Genomic DNA, 24,993 nt, shown 5'->3' with positions numbered 1-24,993 from the left:
TCCTCATGGTTTTTTTTTAAGTGAAGTCACTGTGAGAGATCATCTATTCCAAGATGTGTTCAAAGGCAGCAGACATTTTTTTAAAGAGGGGCCCCCCTCCCATTTACAGAAACTACTGAACGTGAAAGTTGGTAATAAATTATTTCTGTTGCTTAAATGTTTGAAGTTATTTGTTTTAAATGTTTGGAGTTATTAAACTGCTCTAATTGTCATCACTCTTGCTGAAGACTACTACTATTTCAAATTTGCCAGAGAGGTCATAGATAAAATAATGATACATATCTTTTTCTCTCCAGCGGATTTGGCAATAACAATTCTTTATCTCAAATGTTAAATGCAGATTATATTTAAAACATGTATGTATCAGAAAGACACCCACTTTCAGGCATGTCTTTCTGCACATAATATTCACAAGAACACTATAACAATGGTTTTATTAGCCACTCATCCTACCTTGTCTGGCTGTGTATTCATTGTCTTCAATTAATCTTGCTAATCCAAAATCAGCAATTTTGCATATTAGACCATTCCCCACCAGGATGTTTGCAGAACGCAGATCTCTGTGTATGTAATTCATTCGCTCTATATAAGCCATACCTGCAGCAACCTGTTTAATTCACAATACATGACATGCACTAGTTAATAAACACAACTTGCTTTCACATGCATACCTTTGATTAATGACATATTTATATTTACCTGTGCTGCCATGTCTACCAGATTTGGCAATTTCAGAGCTCTTCCTTCACCATCTTTTAGGAAATCAAGCAAGCTTCCTGCAATACAAATAAAAATAGGTTCTTAAATAATATTTGATTATCTCAAAATAGTTAAAAATTACATAAACAGTGTTAATACAATAATAATAAATACAAATTTCCTCTTCACAAGCAATGAGGATCAAGGGAAAGCTGGGAATTTATTCCATGATCAAAAGATCTCCAAACCATTTCTCCTTGTTTTTTGTTTTTCCCCAAATCTCTTATTCATATGATGACAGATTATATGTATGAGGTATAGACTTGTTTTTCCAATGTTGCATTAATAATTCTTTAGCCATCTCCATATACAAATATAATTCAAAGTTTTAAAACCAGCAATCATTTAAAGTCTATCAAAATAATTTTATGGAATGTAACTCTGGAAAACACGTACTACATGTTTACTTAATTATTCATTGCATATGTATCCAAAGATTAAAATCACATGATTTTAATCTTTAGATTAAAGATTAAAGTCATGGAAAATGTCAGTTTAATATAAAATTCATCCTACTGAATTCTAGGGTTAACCCAGAGGCAATTTTCAATGATTCCACCTTCCCTGTGCAGCCAAAATATTTCAGCAAACCATCAACAGCTGCAGCAGATTTAATATATCATCCCACTTCAGAGGTAGGAACATGTTTGATAATGAGGCAAACTTTTTTTATTTGTTTTGGGACTAGCAATAGATGCCAGGAAGTACAGAAATGATTTAGTGGTATGGGTGATGCCTGACTTTCTAGGAATGGGTATTAAGAGATTAGAGTGTGTTGGTTTTGGTGATTAAAGCTGAATACACTTTAAAAGCCCCCTCCCCTTTTATGAGGAGGGAGTATCTTGGAATCATTCTGAACTTCTGGCAACTGTCTGGAAAGTCCCTGAAGTTTTCTAGACAACATTTTTGGAAGTGTTTTTCATTACCCTTTTTCTAAGGCTCAGCTAGCCCAAGTCACTCAGCTGGATGCAAGAAAGGACCAGAATCCACAGCTTTCTATTTACTAGCTTGGCACCTTTAACCAATCCAACCATCTGGGTTCTCTCCTCTGCTAGCCCCTTCCCATTGCATCCACAGGGAAATTTTTGCCTCTTGATGATCTCCTACCAAAAACACTGTTGCAATTTCTCATGGCTTAGGGAATCAAGGGATTCACTACTGAACTATGGAAAAGAGCAGAAAATGCTACTCTTTATCTAAAGCACCATTAGATGCAGGCTTAAGTTCCACATAGCTTTGGATTCAGGTTCTCCCCCATCCCTCAATATAGTTATTCTACCCCTAGAATTCTCTACAATGCAGAATAGAAGTGATAAAGTTCCTGAAAAACTGATTTGTGTGAAATACCAGCTGAAACAAAAAAATACATTTTGTAATATCAGTTTGCATAAGGCAAGCACAACAAAGAAGAATCCTTATTAGGATAAACGAAGTGTTCTACATTATTATTTAAAGAAGCAGCAGTGCCCAGTCATGGGTAAATCATTAAAAGGAACTCTTCCCACCACTTTATCATCTGCACAGAACTTTTGTATAGATAATATATTTAACGAGTAAGTTCAGAATGCTTACTTAAGCATTTCTGGAGGGAGAAAGTAGCTTGATCACACAGCAAAGCTGAGCTCAGCAAATTCATGAAGCCAGGATATAATTACTTTAGGGTGTGGAAATCAATAACCTTTGTCATTTAAGGAGAGTAAGATGTAATACTATATAAACATTTTAAGATATTGTGATAACAGCCTGGTATGAATTGTCAAATAGAATCAGAAGAATGGAAAAGAAGAAAACTGAGCATCTTAAAATATTTCTGTGAAAGGTAATCACAAAGCTATAAAAAATTGAAGTAAATAAAAAAATGTTGTGGATATTCTGAAGAAAATACTGAAATATGAAATAACTGGGATATTCTGGTATTGTTTGGAAAGGCCTTACTATTCTATCTGGATCATGTTAATAATTTCCAAAAATGTCATTTTTAGTGTCTGTGGATTAGATTCCTTAGATTCCATTCAACCCCCTCAAATCTTTGTGATTCCAATCAGAGACAATGCCAATTTTTGAAGTTCAAACCATGGGTATTTGAAAATTTGGATACAACAGGCAAATGGTTATGACCACAGGAATATATGAATATTTGATTAAGATTCTTGTCCAATATAAACTCCTAAGTAATATATGAGGGAACATTCATTCCTTTTACTCACACAAACCTTCTTGTTCTGAATCATAATAGAACCATCCATATTTACAAAAAGAAATGCAACATATTGAATACCTGATCATTCAAAATATTAAAAAATAGCTTTAAAAGTTCAGACTGATCTTAAATGATACAGAACACTGAATCGCTAATGTGAAGATACAAATAAAATAATAAGGAAACCATACTTTCTTTTCAAGAATTTAAAATTGGGATGTAAAACACACAAAATCTGTGCTAAATTTTTACTCAGAATGAAGCACAAGAAAAAAGATACAAGTGAAAGGATTTCATAAAGGAACAAATCAGATTTTGGATATTGCAGCTCAAACAGATTTTATGTTGTCTTTCAGTAAGCGACTAAAATGGTAAGGGCATGAAGAAAGAGAAATAATTTTAGTTCTTTATTGGCAATAAAACTTTTTGTGTAGTTGGGGAGATCTTTCTAGTATTACAAGGAAATCTTAATTCTTTATTCCATATCTTTATTTATCTTACCGGTAATTTCTAACCCTTATGTTCCCTTTTTCTACTCATAACTATTACACTGCAATGACTCTTAACAGTTGGAAAGAATTCTAGAGGCAACGTAGCATGTTCTAATGCCCTATTATTTCATTATTTTAATATTTGACATAGGACACTTTTGCCAAAAAATTATTTGCTTGTTATATTCTAACACAGAAACATACAAGCTACTTACAAAGATTTTATGGGTTTGATGTTAAGAGTCTAGTTAAGAAAAAGGTATAATTATAGTTAAGAGTTTACATTTAATGAAATTATAGCTTGTGGTCAATTTTTGCATGCTGAAAAAACCATTTTATGTCACCCTCTTGTTAGTTCATCAATTACATTTTAAAAGAGAAAAATTCTGGAAGCCATACCCTACATGCTTTCTCTACATTGTTTAATTATATGGCACTGATTTAAGGGACTGGGTTTTCATTTACGCATTACTATTTATTTTATGTTTTACTCCTAACAGCCAAGAGTCAATTGGTATAAACATTGTATAAGTAATTAAATAAAAGGTAGGATTAATAGCACAGTTTAATTTGCATTCCGCAATCTACTGAGTACACATGCTTCTCATCTTACCTTTACCCATATATTCGGTGACAATGTAGATGGGTTCTTCTGACACCACTGCATAAAGTTGGACCAGTTTATCATGCTTTAGCTTTTTCATGATCTGAGCTTCTTCTAGGAATGATTCTGGGGACATAGTGCCAGGCTTCAATGTCTTTATTGCCACTTTAGTATTCCCATTCCAAGTACCTATTAACAGATGGATAGATGAATAAATAAATTTTACACATTCGTGACTGAGAGCTAAACTACATAATGCTATTTGCAGATATTAAAGCAGCCTTTCCCAATCTGATTCTCCTCCAATTGCATTGCCTTTCAACTATCAGCATCTTTAAGCCACAATCTGAAGAGCACCAAGTTAGGGAAGGCTGCTGTGATACAGAAAATGAGTTATTGGAAAGATTAATCCATAAATGTTACATATAAGAAGCAGTGAACACTAATACAGCTGCAGAACATTGGTGATACAACTACTTCAAGTTAAGTTCATCCTCTAGAGCCAAAAGAGGGATGAGTACAAACATGAAAAACCTGATGACTTAGCTCATTGGGTGACCTAAAACAAGTTAGGTGAGGCAAATGTATTTCACAAAGCTATTGCCCAGCCAAGGCATAGCATCAAGCTCCTGGGGGTGAGGTCAGGTGGGAATGAATTCACCTTCATTAGAAGGTTCCAAATTATTGAACAAATTTATTAGGGTGAAATGTATTGATAAATATTCTTCTGGTAACATTGCTATCACTTTTTTTGAAAAGTCATTATAAAGAAACCTCTTTCTACTGGAGAAAGACTGCACAAAGGGTCAAAGCAACATACAACATAGTATTCTTTACAATATAAATAATAGTAAAAAATGAAGATAAGGATCCCATGGAGTTTTGTCCAAATTAATTCTCCTCTGAACTTAGAAATTATGAGGATACTAATGAATAGTAAAATTCATATATCAGCTAAAAAAATTATTATGATTTGATCTGTCTACAGCTCAGAACAGTTTTATTTCATAATCATCTACGGAATTATTTTTGTTAATATTCCAAAGCTAGGAACTCTTATTTTTGAAGGAGGAAAAAAAAGACGGAAAGCTAGACAAATGTTAACTAATATAATGAATTCATTTTCATGTTTGCTGTAGAGTTGACAATTTGTATACTAAAAGAAAGCTACAGCCATGTGGCTCAGCTACTTATTAGTAACTAGCAAAAGACTGTCCCGATAATTATATGCATATAGAAGCTAGTTTGCTATAAGGGAAAGGGTGAGTCCACAAAAAAGCCCTTTTTAAGATTAAATCTGGGTTACTATATCAAAAGGATTTGCATCCCAAATTATAAGACACTTTATTTGGTCTCATAAAAGCTAACAAGAGCTCCAATAAACGATCCAGCACACAATAATGATATGGACTCTACCCAATCTTGGACCATATAAATAATGGTAGAATTTGAGAACTTGAAATCTCCTGTTCTAGAATCATCAATGCATTTTTTTTACAATATAACACAGAAGACAACATATAATGTTTTCTTTCTGGGCTTGTATGGACTAGAAAAATAAGCCTAGCCTTCTCCACTTAAGGGCCTTATCAAATGTTACTCTTAGGTAACAATATTAGTTCACTGGAACTTGTGTTCAGAATGCCTTTCTTGTTCTGAAATTGGCTTCTTTCCCGATGGCTTTAAGCATCCATCCCAAACCAGAACAGTTTTCGCTGCCTTACCACTCCACACTTCAGCGAAACAGCCCTGACCCAGCTTCTTTTCCAGAAACAATGAATCTCGTGCAACTTCCCATGCATCCTTAGCCAATCCGACAGTTTGTGGAGTATAATTCGATGCAATCACAGTTAAGTTAAAACATAAACCATCAGCTTTCTCTACAGAAAAGGAAATTAATAAAAGAAATACTTATAATTCATAGAGTAATTGCATGCACAGGGAAAGATGGAAGGTGCTTCTTTTCCTCGTTAGTTATCTTTCAGTAGTAGTTTGATTCTAGAAAGTAGGCTCATAATAAATACTTGCATAGCGATCCGATTAGTGTATTTGAAACTGAAGGTAGCTTGTCAAAGCTAGCAACTAAACTCAGGAAGCCCATTGCATCACTTGTCTTTTTATCATTTTTTTAAAAAATGATAAATTTTTCAGAGAGAAGCATATTACTCTAAGTAATGGAAGACATCTGCTCTTCTTGCTACTGATCCCTATTACTTTTGTTTCCACCTTCCATCTTCCTCACCTGTCCCCGATAGCTGGGGGCTGACTAAATAAGTTAAAATATTTTCTCAGCATACCCATCCATACTTCCCCAAACTGCCCATTTCCCAGTCTCTTGATCAACTGTAGTGATTCTCGTGGAATTTCCCAGACATCTTTGGTTTTGACAGACAGGTCAGTAAGCCTTGGCATTCCTTTATGACAAGGGACTACTAAGCGGCAGCAAAGACCCGCAGCTCTCTCTGATGAAGGAGAAGTAAAGCACAGGGAAAGAAAAGAGTAACAAACATCAAACAAACATAGCAAGCACAGAAGAAAAAACAAACAAAAATAGTGCTAGTAAACAAGTTAAAACATCTGTTAGTAGCATTCCAAAATAAGCTTGAAGGTTAATCATCCTGCATACCACTGGAAGTGAGAACTGCTTCCATCCTTTGGAAGACTATAAAAACTTGGCTTTGCTGGTTGGCCTGGGGCCCCAAGGGGGGAGGGCGCTCAACATTGGAGGTGACTGACAGGATAACAGTCCTGTCCGTTTCTTAGTTCTGGCTTCAGCATAGTTTTAAAATCTTAATCTGTGTAGTTTTAATGTCTTAATATTTTAAATATTTTTCTACTTGTTTTATAATTTGTAAACTACCCAGAGTCACCTTATAGAGGAGATCCGTGGCATAACAAACAAATAAACAAACAAATCCCCAAAATTTGTACTTCCATTAATTCTGAGACCTCTGGTATTTTAGATGCCACACTGCTTTCTTTCGCTTAGCTTGAACAGGAGATGAGACGGTTACAAAATGTAAGGAGATGAGACAAGATTCTTAGCCTAATCCTGATTTCTCCTTTGCATCTACCTTAGAGTCTTTTTCACAGCTTCCCAGAATGTCAGATGTTAATAAGAATGACTCTTTAAGAGATATCACTGTCTCATTCAACTTTATTCTGGGTTACTTTCTTAATTGATTAGAAGGGCATTCAAATGTTGGCATGACCTACTCCAGTGATGGCTAACCTTTTTGCCGTCGCGTGCCAAAAGTGTGGGGAGTGTGTGTATGGGTCATGTATGGGCATGCCCACATCCATAATGCCCCCCATGGCCCCCCCCGCACTCTCCGCATTTTTGGCACGTGATGGCAAAAAGGTTACCGTGGGCCCATTAAGCCTGTTTTTCGTCCTCCCCAGCCTCCAGAGGCTTTCTTGAAGCCTGGGGAGGGTGAAAATGGCCTTCCCCACCCCCCCAGAGGCCAGAAACAGTCTGTTTCCCGACTTCCGGTGGGCCCAGAAGGCCCAAAAATCAGCTGGCCGGTGCACGCATGCACGCTGGAGCTGAGCTAGGGCAATGCTCATGTGCCCACAGATATGGCGCCGCGTGCCACCTGTGGCACATGTGCCATAGGTTCACCATAATGGACCTATTCCAACCTGTCTTCTTTTCTCTTTATTATATTTCTATTCCTATCTATTCCCCTACTCTTCTCTATTACCACTGTTAACAGGAGCATCAGTATTAATTTTGGTTGTATTTTAAAATTAATCAGATCTCAGACTTGAGAAGAAATGGGGGACATATACAATCATGTGAAAAAATTCAATATACTCCATATAAAGTTTCCTCCCCTTTTTAAAACATATATGGGTATATAAATATTTTACCTTCATTACAAAGTATAGGAAAAAAATGTAACTGAACAAAACAGCTATGAAAAACTGACTGTGATCATTTATCCACTAAAAAAATTAACGGATATGCCATTCCCTTCTGTGGAAAAAGTAAATATACCCTCAGCGCTGCTACCTTCTACTTTCCCTCTTTGATAGAAATAATCTCAAATATAGCCCTTCCTTCTTTGTAAGTGTTTGCCAGTCTCTTGACATCAACTGTGAGGGGATTTTTTTCCCTACTCTTCCATATAGGATTTTTTCACCTGTGAAATGTTTGAAGGATTTCTTGTGTGAGCAGCTTGAGTCAAATCACCCCATGTCAGTGGGATTAGATCCAGACCATTCTAGAACCCTCCACTTCTTTTTTTTTAGCCCTTCCTTGGTGGATTTATTGCAGTGTTTAGAGTCCCTGCCCTATTGCAAGGGTCACTTTTGGCTGAGCATTCTGACAGATGGCCTCTGTAGAAGGAAGAATTTATAGTGGATTCTAGGATAGTGAGTTGCCCAAGTCCTGATTGAGCTAAGCAGCCCCAAACCCTAACATTTTCACCACTGTGCTTTATAGTTGGTATCAGGATTTTTCCTGGGGAATGTTCTCTTTGGCTTTACAAAACATGACTTTTGGTATTGTGGCCAAATAACTCCCTTAGCTATCCAGAGTACATGTTCCATAAATCTCGTTCTTTGCCTAGGTGCCAATGAGCAAACTTTAGACTTGCCTTGTTGTGTCTCTGGACAGCAAATGTTTTCTTCCAGCATACCTCCCACATAGATCTAATTTGTGCAGATTCTTTCTAATAGTAGACTCTTGCACATTGGGGAGAGCTACCTGTATGTCTCATGATGTAATTTTGAGGTTCTTAAAGACTACTATCAACCTTGTATATTCTACTCTCAGGTTGCTGGCCTGGTCTGGCTAAATTGGCAGTTGTTGGAAATCTTGTCCATTGTAGATGATCTTCCAGATAGTAGAATGATTGATGTCTAATTATTAGGCAATGTTTTAATATTCCTTCCCAAATCTATTTATATATATAATCTTTCTGAATGCCTCAGAGCGCTCTTTTGATTTAGGCGTAGCAATCCCACAAACTTCAACAACAAAAAGCATTTAAATGAGGTTTCTCCAAAGACTGGTTTCTCCAAAGCCTCTCTTATGATGTTGTTTATATACAATTAAAGGGAGTCTTAGATGCAAATAGTTTGCATATCTATTTCCAATATTTTTATTCTGATCACTCGTTTTACAATGTGGTTTACATAAAAAGTTGGTAGCAAATAAACTATCATCTATAAATCCTAATTCTTGAAGATTATTGAATTGAAATCTAAAAGACATAGACAAATAGAAAGGTTGTCATCTGACACCATAAAGAATTCAGACTTGGCATCAGGAGAATGCATTGTATAATCTGGACTTCACAATCAATAAGGCTTTTCTTTTTCGTCTGGTGAATCCAAAGAAAAATTTTCAGCAAAGATTATGACAGTTATCAGGTTTACACTTGGTGCAGTTTTATAGATTTAAGTTAGTAATTTAAATTGTGTCTGGGTTAAAGTTGAGAGCCAATATAGCTGCTTCATGTTGATAGATAGCAGTTTAGCATTTGTATTTTGATGGCAGTTCAGCTACTGCCATCAAAGTACACTATTTTGAAAATATGTAGGGCACGTCATATATTCTAATAAAATATTAAGGTAGCCTGAGGTTACCTCTTTCTTGTTTTATTGTTGTACCCTTCCCCAATTTCCCAGAAGAGACTTGATGTTTACTGGAGATTCTATAGGCTGATTTATCTATCTCTTCTACTGTATTGTGACTAAACAAAGGGTTCTTAGACTTTCTATTCTTTTTGTAACAAGAGCCAATCATTCTCTTTTTTTACAAATTGCATTATGGCATGACTGACTCTTGAAGGACAGAATCATTTCTATCACACCTAGTCCGAGATGAATGAATGCTAAAAGCAGGAGAAAGCTGGTCAGGGTTGACAGAAATAGAGCCATAACATACATCTCAGATATTGTAGCATGTCTCTGATCGTGCTCAAATCATCTTGGGCCGAATATGAACTTTTAACACTATTATCTTAAAATGTTTTTATTCAATACTGTCATCAGAATGCTTCAATGGGAACAAAACAATTTCTCAGTCAAGTCAATCTCAGTGTCTCTGTCTTTCTCTCTCTTTGTTTTTTCATGTTATATGAAGTAATTTAAGAAGGCAGGGGAAAGGAAATCTGATGGTGATTTACTAAGGTGGCTTGTGGGATGAAGCAGAAAGCAATCAATGGTTGACACTAAGACTTTATTGTCTGAAGAGGAAATCCTACTTCTTTTGTAAAAACAGCTGGAATGACATAATGCAAATACAGAGTTGGTAAAATATCATCAGCTCTTGCAAGTATATTAGCTGATGATATAATTGCCCATGACCAAATACCTTCAACAGGCCCATCATTAATTTTAAGGACTGTCTCCTATTCACTCTCTGTTCTCTGGCAATTATGTAATGCTTGATAAAACCTCCAGGCAAATCTCCAGATTGACATTTTGGATTCTGATATCCTCTAGAAATACAGCTAGGAAATGACAGATGTTGCTATCTGAACAAGTGCATGGCACCAGGTGGATAACAGTTAATCCAGGATGATACCCTGGAGAAGCATATACTTTTAAAGTAGGAATTTGTCCTATTCGTGACAAAACTATGCCATGGATTACTACAACTACAAAAGCAATAGGAAAAAAATGAGATTTAAAAAAAGAAACAAATTATTAGAACTGGAAAGATGCAAGTGGACAGAATACACCGAAGCAAAATGGCTTTCTTTGATGCAATAGAGAACAAGGAGACAACATCTAAGAGGTTCATGCAGTATTAATTAATTAATGTATTAAACAATAGATGAAACATAAATGTATAAATACACTCTAGTTAGCGTGCATCCTTGGGTGAGTAAAAAGAGAAGCGTTTTTAAAAGTGCCTGAATACAGGAGAATGAATATTGCATAATGTTACTAAAAACAGTTCAAAAACATTGCTAAACTGATTAACTTCTAAAACAATTTAGAAAACAGTTTAAATATTGAACGTTCTTGGAAAGTCATCTTAGAATAAGTAAATATATTTCTAAGTGTCTGGAATGTTAAGAACTTTGCACAGAATATTGTATGCATGCACATAGTAACACACAACCATTCTAAGACACGAGAAGGCTATTTTTAAAAAACGAATTGTCCTAGAGACATGCATTTTTACTTATTTTACAACAGTGAATCAGAGTAGATAGTAATTAGCCAATTAATACCACCTACATTCAATGAAATGAGGACAAGATTTTCCCTCCCTAGCATGCTATGTGATCTCAGAGGTGTTTAGGAACCTTTTAATTGGGAGAGGGCAATTAGAAACTTTCAGGGGAAGGAGCAATGTTGTTAAATGAAAAGAAGCCTACCTGCAAGAAACTAGATATTTCCCAGTGCTAAAATAAAAACTATGGATTATTGCTCAAGATAAAGGAAGTATCTGCTATCAAATTTATCATTAATTATAATGTTCCAAAAAAATAAGAGTGTGTTTATTATTTCACCATTATTATGATCACAACTGTCTAAAAGAATTAAGACTGTAGTTTTATAATTTGTTTACACATAACACCAATTAATATCAATATTTGTTAATTAGATGAAGAAAAAAATAAGTTTCTAGGAATGTGGTGTTTTTTTTAACCTAAAAACAATTAGCTCTGTAATTTTAATGTATTATGTACAATCTTTAGAGCCAGTTTGGTACAGTGGTTAAAGTACCAGGTTAAAACCAGAAGACTATGAATTGCAATCCTGTTGGGGACATTGGTCAATCACTTTCTCTTAACTCAAGGAAGAAGGCAGTAGCAAATGACTTCCAAAAAACCTGCAAAGGCTAGTCTAGGCTTAAACGCATACACACACACAAACACACTCACACACACCAGCAACAAAACAACAAAACCATCCTTGCATAAAAATAGGACTAAGTGTGGTTGGATTTTAGCCATATTAAACAATGAGCATGAACTAAAGGCTTTCTATTTCAGCACTGTTTACAGCATTAGCTGTCAAATAGAGGAAAAAGGGGAATATAATATTTGTGGAATGCTTATACTAAATTGTACAAGATGTACTCAATCAGAATATACAAGCATAATGAGGTGATGATGAGGGTCACTGGAAGGAAGGAAGAATGTTCTGTCACTTACTTAAGGTGGCATGAGCTGACAAGAACAATTTCTTATATATAATCCTGATTTGTTTACTGTCAGCTTCAATCCCAGCATTGCAGAGAATGAGGGAACAGCCTTTATTTGTCAAAAGAAACATGCGAACAACTATATGAAATTCAAGAACTAAGTAAGTGATTACTTAGAATGTATGTAAGGTATTCTGATGATAGGTGGATGGAGATCTCTCTTTTTAAGTGCCCTGAGTTACAGCAAAAAGGCTCACAATTTCAAGCATCACTAAAGTCAATATAACCATAACTAAGATGACTCTGATTAGAGTTAAATCTATGGATAAAATGTATTTATCCTTTAAAATATCAGAATGTATCTTTTCTAGGAAAAAGGATTTCTATTTCCAAGAAAGACTAAAAATTGTGTGGCGGAATTTTGGGATGGAGGGGAGACAAATTAATTTTATAGGAAATAGAAGGGAAGCCACAGAGATATTTAAAATCTCAATAAAAAGGACTCATTCACCCTTTTTTAGTTTCATGACTATGCCACCAAGCTCCCAGAGTTCTAAAATTTAGTTTAAGATGTTAACATGAAAGCAATAGTGAATTTGGGAAATCCAATTTTAAGATGTGACTATAAGAAACCAATTTATGCATTATATTAATAGCTTATCCCAAATGTCCTTTTCAGATACAGTGAAAACCCATGCAGGTATCAAAAAATTGCTAATGAAACTTATGGAGTGCAGAAATGCTCTGAGATTTATATAACAAAAGTCACATTTTAAAATGGTGAGTCTTTATGTGTTCAGATTAATATCAGAGATTCATCTAAAGTATTGATCTCCAAACTAAAGACCAAAAGAAAAAAGAAGATTGTAATTTTGTTAACATTTTCTATTTAACAAAAGATAATAGAGAGGCATTATATCAGTAGCATTTTTATTTTAAGGAAGCTGAATTTATTTAACAATTGAATTTTCAAGGTTACCTGAATAATGCTGAACAAGTTGTTGAAGAGTTTCAAACTGTGCCCTGGTTGTAATGTAATATCCTCCACTGTCAAGCTTGCGGATTTTATAATGCTTGACATGATCACCTTTCATATCATCCCAATCACGAATAGACAATGAATAGGCACCTATAACAAGAAAATAAGGGATATAAATGCAAATTTAAAAAAAAGTTAACAGCTACATGTAAATAAATAAATAAATACAATATTCTAATCAAAAATAATTTAAATTATTTTGGTAGCATGTTACTATAAAAATGGAGTATCCAGTATATTTTGAAATAAAGGAAAGCAGGAAAGGACAGCATTAACAGTAATTCTGAACTGCTAAACAATTTAGAACAGGGGTGTCAAACTCATATTGTCACGGCGGTATCACGTAACATATCACGACTCCCCCCCTTTCACTAAACTGTCTGTGGGCGTGGCCAGTGAGTGATGCATCCAGACAGCGGGCCAGGATTTTGACAGCCCTGATTTAGAGGTTCTTTTACAATTCTTCCTTCTTCATTATAGTCAGAATTAGACCTCTTTACTATTGTTTGCCACTTTCGATTTTTAGAGCAGAATTTTAAAAATAAGCCCTTCTGAAAGGCCAGCTCATAAGTTAGATGCTATTTTTCTTTACTTAAGACACAATCACACCCAACACAGATTTTATAAACGCAATGTGATGTTTATCTAATAAGTTCTGCTGAATTTAAATTTAAATTGTTAAACTGAATGTAATGTTTATCTAATAAGTTCTAATGAATTTAAATTATTATGAAAAATTAATTTGCTTATAGTATTTTTTGTTTCATTTGAGCATGTCTCATTACCTTCATTGATGCTTTTTCTCTGCTTCTTAATTAAAACATAGGCATTATTACCTTTGGTGGTTTCACTTTCACGAATCAAGAAGGTTCCTCGTGGATTTCCAAAGGACAGCAGCTGCCTTTCAGCATCTTTTCGCCCAAGTTTCCCAAAGTACCATCTGAACAAACATGCCAGAAACAAAAGTTTTCAAACTGGAAGTGGAATTGTTTTTTAAGGATTTAAAACAATTAAGCTTGCATAAGGACCATCTGTGAAGATCATTCAAGTTTTTCTTGTACCTTCAACACACTTATATGCAGATTTATCCCAGCAGTAAAATGTTGATTTCTGATAATGATGTACTAGCATAAGGAGCCAACACTAATACCATGTTTCCCCGAAAATAAGACCTCCCTGGATAATAAGCCCAATCGGGCTTTTGAGCGCATGCGCTAAAATAAGCCCTCCCTGAAAATAAGCCCTTCTCGAAAATATTTACACGCATGTGCAGCCTGTCTCCGCCATTTCCTCTGGTTAGGGTTAGGGAGACAGACCTGGAAATCAGGTAAGATGGCCAGAGGAGCCCCATCTTGCTCCATGCACCGCAAAATAATAAGACCTCCCTGAAAATAAGGCCAAGCGCTTATTTCGGGTTTCAAAAAATATAAGACTGGCTCTCATTTTCAGGGAAACACGGGTAATATGATTCTTGAGATATGATGAACGCATAAAAAATTGGCAACTGTAGTCAGACTAATTTGCACACTGATAGGCATATCCTCTGAAAGACCCATCTACAATTGATTACCAATGATCATGTAATCCTAAATCAGCAATTCAATGTAAAACGCTGCACAGCATAATGCAATACAAAAAAAGTATTTCTGATAAGTTATAGATAGCATTGTAGGGCTAGGAGTTCATGTTTATTCAAATACTGCTTTTAGAAAGGCTTCAATATTTCCTTTAGTTTTGATATTTAAAATTGAAATAATAAATGTTGTTCCATCTGCCTTTATTATGAATAAAGGTCTGGCCAGACAACTAGAATAAAACCTTCACAATCTCAGTGTGCTTAAACCCACTATACTATACACTATAAAAGATATATTTATAGACCAGAAGATTCCGGATATTTCTACTCTGATCTGGTAAAAGCTAGTTCAGTTCCCCAACCCCACCAATCTTTCCTTTAATCACCCAAGTATTTAGCTGAAAAAGGAAGGCTAATGTAATGGGTAATTCCTTGAAAGTCACCACAGTTTTAACTGTTCTCTGTCCAAAACAATCCTATTTTTTAAAAAAAATACATACTCTTCTGCTTGGATGGAGTCAACTGGAGCCACATAATTACTGGGAATATAACCAGTTTCTCCGGTAGTTAAGGATCGGGCTTCCCACCAATCTCCTTCCCTGCAAAGCAAGAATTAGAAAAACACAACATTGGTTTAAAGATAGCCATCCTAATATGCCTACCTTGGTCCTGATTCAGTAAAAGAATCCATCCTTTTTGAGCATTCATAATTAAAGAAACAGACAATGGAATGTATTTTTCTTTTGGTACTACTGCCTAGAAATTCCACTAGATGGAGATCTTTTATTAACAGCCATAACACACTGTGGTTTGTGACATGTTATAACAGAGATTCATTCAGAAAACAGAGAAAGCACGCATTAACTGGTATTGCTGTGTTTGTACAGTTTGCTTCCATGTTAAAAGAATGTATCAGTGTGGGTGGATTCCATAGCTCTCTTGAAAAGATGTGTGCTTGTGTAATTTCACTGACTTTTAAACTACTGCACTCCGAAATGACTGACAAAAGACTGAAAATGTTTAAAGTTGAACTTTAAAAAAGAAACTGAAATAAAAAACAATATCCAGCACAACATGGGGAAAAGGCATCCTTTGGGCATTTTGCCAGCATAATTATGGAAACTTTAATATCCCCAATAAAAACTAATATTAATTATATATGATGTACTGTTATATACATGTGGATAGCCCTACTGCAGATTTAGAAAATGTAATAAAATTGCTTATTGTTCAAGTATTTTATCTTTATCTTCATCAGGACCATTTTGAGGCATAAAGAAAAGCAGACATTAAATCAAAATTTGTAATCAAAATATGATTATGAAAATGATGTTATCCTTAAAGTAAGTTTTAGTTCAACCAACTATGCTTACACAACCAGCATAGATGTTTAGGCATAAGGAATCATGGAATATTCCACAAAATACCTTGTTTTTTAAGTTTAGTTTTATAATCCGCCTGTTATCTTTGGAAAAATACTGTTTTGATTTGCAGACTCTTTATTAATATTTCAAGGATGGAATTGCTGTTATATACATGGGAAGAAGCACATTATGCATTTAAGAAATATGTTAACATTATAGTTTTTTAAAAAAAATGTTTTAAAATAAACACTGCATTTTTATAAATTCTTAAAGGCCTTGTTTTCAGTGTTTCTACATTTATTTTAATTTCCAATTTAGGATAGAAATATTAATCCTGGCCAGTAAAGGCCAGCTAAAAGATGGAAGGGTCCAGATTATTCCTCTTCATAGATGTCCATAACTAACTACAATAACATCAAAACAACAAAATATTAGATCATAAAATCTGCTTGAGGCATGGAGTTTGCATCATGATGCAGATTTTGTCAGCCCCTTCTCTGTAATACCAGATTCTTTCTGTTCTATGATCAGTCAATCAATGTTTATGATCAATGACCAGCGAAGTAACTCAGTTCAAAAGTTCCTCTCATCAACTACTGAGTTAATATAAGGGTGAACATCTCTTGTTTTTTGTATGTGATCTGTTTTATGATCAATCAATCAATATTTATGACAATGACCAGCGAAGTAACTCAGTTCAAAAGTTCCTCTCATCAACTACCGAGATAATGTAAGGGTGAACATCTCTTGTTTTTTGTATGTGATCTAATGGAAACACATTATTTAGATGAATGGCAATAAATTTGAAAGTCATGAAGATATAGGGAGAAAATTAATCTAACTCCCCCCCATGTTACATACACCAGACATTTACAATATTACTAGTTTTATTTATTTATAAGATTTCTACTCAGATATTCACTGATAAACAGTGAATACTGTTACTCATCAAAATAATAGTAGCAGTAGCTCCAGCTCTTTACATAATTAACAAGTAACTATCTTCTCTCCTCTTTTATTAGCTTAAATAATCGATAATCTAAATGTCCTGCCTGACATGGAACATCTCTTAATATCACAAAATAGAATTTAATACATCATTTTTATCAAGGGAAGAAACCATCTAGGCATTAAAAAGTGAGTCATATAGTAAACAGAACTTACGAATTGTTAAGTATCTGGAATTTTTCTCCTTTATGAAAACTTAAATCATCTTCTGTTCTTGCTTCATAATCATATAGAGCTACAAAAAGAGTTACACCTACAGAAAGATAATAAAAGTGAATGCAACTTTTACAAATGGCAGTGTTTTTTAAACAAATTCATTCTTTCATTTTTTTTCATAATGAAAGAAGGAAAAGGTAAATTTGAACACTCACATTTTATTTTTCATACAGCATTTTGCATAGGAAGCCCAAAACATTTGGTTATATATGCACTATATAAATTCTAAAGTTATCTTTTGCTAAAGTGCTTTGTGTGTATTATCTTTGATTAATGTTGTCCAGCAGAACTGGAGATTCTTAATGTGGTTTGCAGGGCACCAATATGCCAGTGGATACTTGTTTTGATGCTGGGGCAGGCTCTTCATTTATTTAGTGAATTAATCACATTTATTACTACCACATCTGTGAGGCTCTTTCCCTCCCCCATTTTCCTTTGCATATTCAAGAGAAATATAAATTTGAATTAATAAATCATATCTTGGCATATTGCAAATTAAACTGACAACTTCCAGCACTATATTTATTTCCAAGAATGCAACTTAATAATGATCTTACAAGCATCATAAGCTCATAACATCATTAGATGGCCATGGAGCATAAACCTAAGAAACAAACACGATCTCTATTCTGGATATCTATGGGAATACAATCATACACCATGCAAAATAATAATATGGTTGTTTGGCTTTGGCATAGTATGCTGTAGGAGCATAGCCACTGTGATTTGGTGATTTGGTGGAATCATGGTTAATGGCTTAGTGTGTTATAGATGCTGGCCTGCTGGTATCACACCACAGCTTAGTGTGCTGGGTTAATGCATACACTGATATTTTATTTAGGATCAACTATTAATTTCATGGCTGGTATCTGCAACAAACAAAATGAATTTCAAATGTTATTATCTATATAGTCTTTAAGTTCTTACGCTGCTTCAGAAGTTATAGAAAATTAAACCTTAAATCTAGAAGAAAATATTTTTTCAAAACTTGTATAAAAACTGATTCTATTAAGAATGTTGGGCTCGATATATTGAACATACATGATGAGAAAATAATATCTACTAAACCTATATGACTGATTTTTGCCAGTACAGAAGCAAACAATGACACCGGAGTATGAATAATAAGTATGTGCACATATAAATTAATACACTGGTGAACTCTGATAATATTTTCATCAAGAACAAGAAGTATGTCTGAGATAAAGGCAAAGGGATTTAAAAGAAGAAATCTACATTGATTATTTTTTCTTATTGAGGAACATAAACATATTTTAGAAAGGTAAGGGATGCAGTTCTTGTTGTTATTATTCACCTGTTCCTCCTCTTGTACGCAATGTACCAGTATGTGATGAAGAATTGACACCACCAAAGACCGTCAATCCTTGTCCCCCAGCTGTGGGGAAATTGTTGTAGTTTGGAATTGAAGTCACACCAAAACTTGGATAATGCTGAGGGGTAGGATCTGTTCCATAGCGATAACCCGAACTCTGGTTTAAACTACCATCCCTCTCATCGGTCAGTTTTGTTGCTTCTTTATCCTTACATTGCACACAGCCCATTATCTAAAATCCTGCAAAAATTAAAACAAAATACACAGTATAATACTTGTACATTTCAACTAAAGTATACAATACATACATATTAGGGAGTTATAGAATTAGAATCATTTGGGGGGGGGGCGCGCGAATACCTAGGCATCCAATTGCTAAAATCAGGCTAACTTTTCTTGGGGTGGATTCTAAAAAAAAGAAATTATTCTTGGACTACAGAGTTAGCATTTACAATAATTTACAACTCTAAATTGTAAATTCATTGGGTTCACAACCTCTAGTGATCACAGAAAAGGAAGTGCAGGACCTATTTACCGGTCTTTACCACGTGCAGCTGTAGGACACTCTGATCATTGCATGATTCACCTTGTACCTGCTTACAGGCAAAGACTTAAAGCCATAAAACCAATAATTAAATCAGTGAAAACCTGGACGGAGGAATCAGAATTAAAGCTACAGGCATGTTTTGACTGCACTGATTGGAATATTTTTAAAGATACCTCTGCAGACCTGGATGAACTCACAGATACTGTAACATCATATGTCAGCTTCTGTGAAGACCTATGTGTACCTACAAGGAACTTGCGAATACACAGTAATAACAAACCTTGGTTTACACCTAAACTTAAGCAGCTACGACATTCCAAAGAGGAAGCCTACAGAAAAGGTGATAAAATGCTGTACAATCAGGCCAGAAATGCACTAACAAGGGAGATAAGAGCAGCAAAAGAAGCTACTCTGAAAAGCTAAAGAATCAATTTTCAGCAAATGAACCAGCAAACATGTGGAAAACTCTTAAAAAAATCACCGCTATGGCAAACCTCCTTCCCAGGTTGAAGGTAATCAACAACTGGCAGATGACCTGAATGAGTTTTACTGCAGGTTTGAAAGGAAACTACAGCCACCTATCTCCACAACCCCCATCTCAGACACACCAACAACAGCCAAGCCTCCTACAACTGACCCCATTTCATTGGGTTCACAACCCCTAGTGATCACAGAAAAGGAAGTGCAGGACCTATTTCACAGACAAAAGCCAGGAAAAGCTCCAGGCCCAGACAAGATAACTCCTTCTTGCTTAAAAGTCTGTGCTGGCCAATTGGTCCCATCTTCACCCATATTTTCAATAAATCACTAGAGATGTGCTATGTTCCTTCTTGCTTCAAACGCTCTACCATCATCCCAGTGCCGAAGAAGCCCACCATCAAGGAACTGAATGACTACAGACCAGTTGCTTTAACATCTGTAGTCATGAAAACCTTTGAAAGGCTAGTGCTTTCCTACTTGAAAACCATCACGGATCCACTGTTATTGCAATTTGCATACCGAGCAAATAGACCAACAGATGATGCTGTTAATATGGCTCTGCACTACATCCTACAACATCTTGAGTCTCCAAAGACCTATGCAAGGGTCCTTTTTGTAGACTTTAGTTCAGCATTCAATACCATCATTCCAGACATTCTTCTAACTAAGCTAAACCAGCTACAGGTACCGGAACAGACTTGTAAGTGGATCACAAGCTTCCTAACAAACAGGAAGCAGCAGGTGAAGCTAAGCAAGATCACATCAAATACCTGTACAATTAGCACAGGGGCCCCCCAAGGCTGTGTGCTCTCCCCACTTCTCTTCTCTCTGTATACCAATGACTGCATCTCCAACGATCCATCTGTTAAGCTACTGAAGTTCGCAGATGACACAACAGTGATTGGTCTCATTCGAGACAATGACGAATCAGCATATAGACGAGAGGTCGAACGACTAGCCTTGTGGTGCAACCAAAACAATCTGGAACTGAACACACTCAAAACCGTAGAAATGGTGGTAGACTTTAGGAGAAGCCCTTCCATACTTCCACCTCTCACAATACTAGACAACACAGTATCAATAGTAGAAACCTTTAAATTTCTAGGTTCTATCATATCGCAAGATCTAAAATGGACAGCCAACATCAAAAACATCATTAAAAAGGACAACAAAGAATGTTCTTTCTGCGCCAACTCAGTAAGCACAAACTGCCCAAGGAGCTGCTGATTCAGTTTAACAGAGGAATTATTGAGTCTGTCATTTGCACCTCTATAACTGTCTGGTTCGGTTCTGCAACCCAACAAGAAAAACACAGACTTCAGAGGATAATTAGAACTGCAGAAAAAATAATTGCTACCAACCTGCCTTCCATTGAGGACCTGTATACTGCACGAATCAAGAAGAGGGCCGTGAAAATATTTACAGACCCCTCGCATCCTGGACATAAACTGTTTCAACTCCTACCCTCAAAACGACGCTATAGAGCACTGCACACCAGAACAACTAGACACAAGAACAGTTTTTCCCCGAAGGCCATCACTCTGCTAAACAAATAATTCCATCAACACTGTCAAACTATTTACTGAATCTGCACTACTATTAATCTTCTCATAGTTCCCATCACCAATCTCTTTCCACTTATGACTGTATGACTATAACTTGTTGCTGGCAATCCTTATGATTTATATTGATATATTGATCATCAATTGTGTTGTAAATGTTGTACCTTGATGAACGTATCTTTTCTTTTATGTACACTGAGAGCATATGCACCAAGACAAATTCCTTGTGTGTCCAATCACACTTGGCCAATAAAAAAATTCTATTCTATTCTAAATATGATAGGATATCTTCAGGGGTGGGTTCTACTTACCTTTACTACCAGTTTGCAATGGGAGCACACTCACGCGCTTCTGTGCATGCACAAATCATCAATTATGATGTCTGGGCGGGTGGGCGGAGCCTCCTGGCGCTTTTACTACCAGTTCGCATGAACTGGGCAGAACTGGGAGCAACCCACCACTGGATATCTTACATATTTTCGTAGGACTAAAGATACCAATTCAGTTTATGCCAATTCCATTCTTGCTGCAGTGAGGGCAAGAGTGGATACTCTATCAGTGTTGATTATGGCTTTGGATATTAATGTAATTAATATTGACTTATGCTCAAAAGGCAGGGAATCATAGATTTCATACTCTCTGCAATAAACTGGAAAACACCGTCACACCTGCAGGCTTTCTGTATGTTCATGTTGTTGGCAGTGGTATTATTTTACTTTATGCCTATGACATAATTTTATAGCGCGTGGAACCCTGACTTCTTGACCCTGCAGCTGAACTCTGAAGATGAATTTCTTCCACTGCTCTTTTTCATCACCAACCTTTCCCCTTGGCACTCCTCATTTGGGTAATGAACTCCTAACCAGTTTGGCCTTTTCCAAGAATGCTGGATGAGACTGAGCTGTTGGCTGGGAAAGAAACTTTGCCTAGTACCTTGAGGAGTGAGGCAGATGCAGCCTTAGCCCCTTCTCTTGTGACTTTGTGTTCAGCAAGCAGACATCAGCCAGGAAAACAAAAACAAAACAAACAAAACAAAACACAAAACAACTCACACTGGCTTCTAGTTACTGTACAAATTAGAGGGACTCTAATCTCAGATCTTGCAGGTTTTTTATGCTCCCTTTAGTTGGACACAGTCTGGCTCAATGAGTCACCTTTCCACAAAATTGTGACAAAGCACCTAGATTTAGTCATCTGGAAATAATCTGTGGAACTTTTTCTTTGGGTTTCACACTATCTGCATGCAATATTTTATAGGTTTCTAAAAAGCTTCTAGAACATGAAACTTAAAAGGACATGGTTTATGGCAAGGGAAGATGAGAATATGACCAGAGATGTATTATTCACCTGCTGAGCCAACAGAAAATGAATTAACTTTCAAGTTATCAAAAGGTGGGGAAGAGAAGAAAGCAAAGAATAAAGTAATTCTTCAAAAATTTATGATCTTAGAAAAGTTATGCCAATAATGAATGTACCTAAAATTCCAAGCTATAAAAGATGATGATGGAGAGGATGATGATGATAGTAATAGGAGTAATATTTCAAAGAGATAAAAGCCTATCTGTGCAAAACAGGTACTAAATTAATGGGCTGCGGTCAAATCTCTCCCTTTTTTGCTGGCATGTATTTTCTGTGAAAGAGATGGGGAGGAGTACATGGAAATGTTTAATGGAGAGATTTTTCCCTTCCCTTTTCTGTTGTCTTTTTCAACTTGGCTCCAATATCTAGGCAATGCATTTTTAAAAGCGCCTTGATTGCAGGACTGCATAATTTGTGATGAAGGGTGTAACCTACATGTTTTTTTTTTCAAACCAAGACTTAGAAAAGTGGTCCATTCTTTTTTGAAAACCCCATGCATGATATCATTGAAAGCTTAGTTAAGAATCTGGAGGAAGTAACAAAGTATTATTGGATGGGATCCAAAATGACTCCAGGGCTCGTGTAGGTCATTTTAAATGCATCCTCTATTCTGCAGTAGCACAGAGCTCTAAGCAGCCAGAGGACGAAAAATTAAGTTCTACAGTTTTCACAACATCAGAAACATCACTATATGGATTGCAGGCATTTCAACCTTTTAGCAAGCTAGAAACATATGGCTTAGCAGGACAATGGTGATATCATTTCACAAAATCTGGAAATCATTACGGCCTACAACCAGCATATAAGATTTTGGTAGTAGTTCTAAAATGTCACATCCCTTCTTAATTATTTGGGCATGTCTGGGTGAAATGAGTGTTTTAGCAAATGACATTGGTTTTACAAAATAAGTGTATAAAAAAGTTCAGTTTGTATCTACTTCTCCAAAGCAAAATGAGGAAGATGCTAATTAAAGCCCACAGAAATTATGAAACTGAGTGATACTGAAATACGTATTTCCTCATATATTCCAGGGTTTGTTTGCTTTATGAAATCAATCAATAATTCTGTGACCATTTGACAGTATGACGGAAGTTGCAGCATACAACAGCAATCTTACAATATGCTTTCCTAGAAATAACTTCCAATGAGCATTCAATAGGAGTGTGTGTGTGTGTGTGTGTGTGTGTGTGTGTGTGTGTGTGTGCGTGACTGTTAAATTCTATGCGTATTACCTAAGGGAATACATTCTATTCTACACTGTATAGAATTACCTTTGCAAGTGATAGATTGTCTCCTCATGCAAGAATATATGGATATGCTGATTGGAATGATGCAACAATATGCGGGAGCAGATGGACAAAAATGTAGGTGTCAGCAACATTCCACCTCTTACAACGACATCCAGATTTTAAATGCTCTATTTGCCAATGTACTTATGTAGCAAAAAGCAGATGTGTCATCATGTTTCAGAAACTAAAGTTAAGCTATTCTTACGTTTGATCTGGAGCACTTTGTTACAGTCCAGAAATAAAAGAAAAAGCTCCACATAACATACAGTATTGTGTCTTCTTTTGAAATCCAGAAGACTGGAGTTAAATGAGTTTCTACAAAATTGAAAACCAGACAAATGTTTATATAAACTCTTGCTCTTAGTCTCCTCCTACTCACTTTTTATCAATTAATCATGGCAAGGAAAAGAGAAGCCAAACAAGCAGAGTCCAATTGAAGCAGGTGCTTTTGCTCTGATTCAAGAAACAAGCTACCGTTATGGGCAGTTCAAATTGGATACCAATCCCTCCACACACAAAAATTATGCTCAAATAATTCCACTCACTTGAAGCTTGGAACAGCAGCCTGGTCAAAAGACAGAGCCCAACACAGCACACTCTGGGCTTACCCCAGCCCAGCAGTGTGCCGTCCTCCCATTTTTGTGATGAGAGATAAGTATGTTTTCTGGAAAAGCACTGTCCCCATGCATTCCTATAGCCAGATGTCTGAGATTAGATTGGCAGAGACTTCCTATCAAGAGCTATGGCAGGAAGGCTACTGGCTATAACACAATAGGTCTGCCTTGCAGTGTTACAACCAATTCATTCATATGCAGAGTACTTGCTAGAAGTCCTAGCACTTACCATCATTTCAAAGAGTCAATCTAACTACCTCTTCTTTTCTGTAGGAAGATTGGTAGCTGCTAAGGTGAATGCCGCCTTCCTGAGAAGTGGAAGGGATCATCCTCACCAAATTTACATTGCCTGGTAGGAAGTGGGTTGACTTTGAGGACAGTTCAGGAAGTGGTGCACTTGAATGAGGACAAAGAGAAGGGAAGTTTTAGGAACTGCCAT

At 35.9% G+C, this 24,993-nt stretch overlaps 1 protein-coding gene across 8 annotated transcripts in view; it reads right to left on the bottom strand.

Moving 5' to 3' along the window:
- FYN (FYN proto-oncogene, Src family tyrosine kinase) overlaps window positions 1-24,993 on the bottom strand; it is a 132,193-nt gene that overhangs the window by 5,161 nt on the left and 102,039 nt on the right. For 6 of the 8 annotated variants that reach the window (XM_058173782.1, XM_058173792.1, XM_058173807.1 and 3 more), the window contains 9 exons: window positions 18,686-18,943; window positions 17,311-17,407; window positions 15,283-15,381; window positions 14,043-14,146; window positions 13,147-13,296; window positions 6,352-6,516; window positions 4,064-4,243; window positions 700-776; window positions 454-607 (listed from right to left, as the gene is read on the bottom strand). In XM_058173782.1, the coding sequence (XP_058029765.1) occupies window positions 454-607; window positions 700-776; window positions 4,064-4,243; window positions 6,352-6,516; window positions 13,147-13,296; window positions 14,043-14,146; window positions 15,283-15,381; window positions 17,311-17,407; window positions 18,686-18,932 (1,273 nt within the window). In that variant the 5' untranslated portion in view covers window positions 18,933-18,943. Of the gene's footprint in view, window positions 1-453; window positions 608-699; window positions 777-4,063; window positions 4,244-5,778; window positions 5,935-6,351; window positions 6,517-13,146; window positions 13,297-14,042; window positions 14,147-15,282; window positions 15,382-17,310; window positions 17,408-18,685; window positions 18,944-24,993 lie in introns of all 8 variants that reach the window. The other 2 variants (XM_058173817.1, XM_058173826.1) reach the window with 2 other exon arrangements.

Source organism: Ahaetulla prasina, chromosome 1 (assembly GCF_028640845.1).
Source record: "Ahaetulla prasina isolate Xishuangbanna chromosome 1, ASM2864084v1, whole genome shotgun sequence".
In the NCBI taxonomy this organism is placed as follows: domain Eukaryota; kingdom Metazoa; phylum Chordata; class Lepidosauria; order Squamata; family Colubridae; genus Ahaetulla; species Ahaetulla prasina.
This window is presented reverse-complemented; position numbering and strand designations above follow the sequence as displayed.